Genomic DNA, 2946 nt, shown 5'->3' with positions numbered 1-2946 from the left:
AAAGACTTGTGTCGTTAAAATTTCGTCGGAACGAAGTTACGGAAAGTTAATTAACAAACGGAGACGTAACAATATTTTCTACAACCTAGACCAAGCTAAACCATTTTAGAAACTATTTTAAGAATTGTGTGTTGGAGTTAACGACCAGAAGTAACTAAGTTATTACATATTTAGGTTTATTCTTATATTATTTTAACCTTCATTATCCAGCTCTGGTGAGAGAAGCGCATAGTTGAGTATAAAAATTTGAATACAGGTGTTATTCACATGTGCGCTATATATTAAGCCATACCGGTGCAAAAACTATCCAATACAAAGGAACACTTTCTGTCTGTCTGTGGAAGCATATTCTCCTAAACAAGTTGACCGACCCAGACCGAATTGACATGCTCACTTAGTAGTCCAAAAGCAAACCCAATTCATGTTAAAGTTTCCCATATATTAAAAAAAAATTAAAATATTGTATTTTATAGAGTAACCCTTATATCGTTACTGCAGTGACTATTGTTAATGGTTGAGTTTGAACAAAACTGACGTTACAACATTTTCAGTATTTTGACTTTTTTCCCATAATAACTAAAATATCCAGCTACAATGCGGAGAATAAAAATATTGCTTTTGTTTGAATTTCTCGCTCTTTTCTGATTCACACCATATAACTTCTAGTAGGAGGCCTGGTGGTTAGGGCGCTTGACTTGCAACCTGAGAATCGCGTGTTCGAATCCCCGTCATCGAAAACGCTCACCGTTTCAGCCATGTGGGCGTTAAAGTGATGGTGAATCCCATTATTCGTTGGTAAAAGAGTAGCCCAATAGTTGGCGGTAGTTAGTGATGACTAGCTGCCTTCCTTCCAGTCTTTCACTGCTAACTTAGGGATGGCTAGCGCAAATAACCCTCGTGTAGCTTTGCGCGAAATTCAAAACACACTTCCGTTTTATACTATAGGGTTAGAATAAGCGCTTAAGCCTGAATTAGAGATGTATTTCATAATTAAAATATTTTACGATATCTCTTACTTCTAGGTGAAATATAGTTTTCCGTAGAAGCAAAATTCCAGAATATTATTTAATTTAATGCATTAAGTGTACCAAATTCAGACAGTAGAAATCTTGACCACATCTCTACTGTGAAATGGGCAGCTTTGAACAAGAATTGACGCAACTGCTTCGCCATTTCTGTCAAGTTTCTCGACTCGACTGCTACACATCACTTCCGATCCACTTCCCCTGTTTAACAACAATTTTCTTGGGAAATGAATGCTACTGAAAATCCTTGCAGATATTTTGCTCATTTTTACCAAATTTGTGAGTGTTTTCCGTGTTTTCAAGAGAAAAAAAAAGACGAAGGAGTACAGTTTTGGGTTCGATCTCTTGCAGCCTGGCATGGCCAGGTGGTTAGAGCGCTCGACTGCAATCTGCTGGTCGCTGGTTCGAATTAACGTCCCACCAAACATGCTCGCTCTTTCAGCTGTGAGGATGTTATAATGTGACGGTCAATCCCACTTTTCGTTGGTAAAAGAGTTGGCGGTGGCTGGTGATGACTAGCTGCCTTCCATCTAGTCATACACCGCAAAATTAGGGACTACTAGCGCAGGTAGCCTTCGTGTAGCTTTGCGCGAATTTTTAAACAAGCCAAACCAAATCGATCTCTTACTTCGAAAAGGCAATGAAACTCGTAGTTAAATATTTTTCAACATGTTTGTGACTTTCTAGGAAAACTGTACTTTTAACAGAGGGAGAGTTTTCCCTTCACACATTTCTTTATTTATATTCAGGTGCTTCAAACCGAAAACAATTATAGAACAGAAGATAATTTGCCATGTGTGAGAGAATGCGAGATATTTGAAATATGTTTTGTGATTTGTTCTTTGCTGTAAGATGTCGTATATAAACGTTTTGTTTCTGTTTTTAGGGATCGGGTTTTCCAACTTAGTCTGTACAACATTAACCGTACGAGATGCGAGGTAAGTGATGCATTGTAAAACTTGGTTACAAACATGCTAAACTTGTCATTATTGTTAATACCGTATTTTTAGCGTACTCAGGCTATATCTCTCGTGTATATAATTTATGTCATTTCTTGAGTTTGGGAATTTATTACAACATTGAAAAAAAATTATACGAATTAGTTTTGTTTGTGTAACAGGGCGTGTCTAAATATTTAGTTTATTAGTTTTGTTTGTGTAACAGGGCGTGTCTAAATATTTAGTTTATTAGTTTTGTTTGTGTAACGGGGCGTGTCTAAATATTTAGTTTTATGGTGAAAATATGTTATTATTATAAGTTATTATCGCCCTCCACATATCTTAAATTCAACAACTGGTGTTTTAGGATACATCTTTAGGTATATAAAAAGCAACAACTAACACACTTGTTTTTCTTGTTGCTGATAGTTTTAATGTCCAAAGACTTCAGTTATATAGTAAATAAAGGAATCGTTACCAGACTTGCGATGTTGGTTATTCATCACATAAGATACAACAGTAAACAAACCGCACTGTTTTTCTTTCCACTTCAGTTTAAGTGTTAATTAATAGACTGCCACTTATTGTTCACCTTTAGATATAGCGATGATTTTACTTTTCCTCTACTTACAAGCTCATTACATCAATTCAGAGCATACCGTATTTTTTCGGTGTGTAAGACGCACTTTTTTACCCCAAAATTTGATGTCAAAATCTGCTTGCGTCCTATACACCGAAGGTATGAATAATATACATGTATATATACGATATACACAAGCCATGTGTAAATATATTTAAATAGGCATGCATAGTTTAGTTCAATTGAATGTGTTGTTTATAACAATAGTAGTTTTTTTCTATTAAAAACAACTATTTATGATGCTCCCTAAATAATAAAAAAATAAATTATAGTGAAAGCAATGAAGATTTTGTAGGTTTTAAACCAAACTAAATAACAGTAAACTTTTTTTGATTTACGGTAT

General features: G+C 35.1%; 1 protein-coding gene across 1 annotated transcript in view; it reads left to right on the top strand.

Moving 5' to 3' along the window:
- The window catches only part of LOC106468003 (semaphorin-2A-like), a gene marked incomplete at its 3' end in the record, with an annotated part of 98440 nt that overhangs the window by 27695 nt on the left and 67799 nt on the right, over nucleotides 1-2946 (top strand). The window contains exon 3 of the mRNA XM_022396278.1: nucleotides 1912-1963. Within this exon, the coding sequence (XP_022251986.1) occupies nucleotides 1912-1963 (52 nt within the window). The remainder of the gene's footprint in view (nucleotides 1-1911; nucleotides 1964-2946) is intronic.

The sequence above is a fragment of the Limulus polyphemus genome, unplaced genomic scaffold (genome assembly GCF_000517525.1).
Source record: "Limulus polyphemus unplaced genomic scaffold, Limulus_polyphemus-2.1.2 Scaffold2826, whole genome shotgun sequence".
NCBI lineage: Eukaryota > Metazoa > Arthropoda > Merostomata > Xiphosura > Limulidae > Limulus > Limulus polyphemus.
Note: the sequence above shows the minus strand (reverse complement) of the source record. Positions and strands in the feature narration are given on the sequence as shown.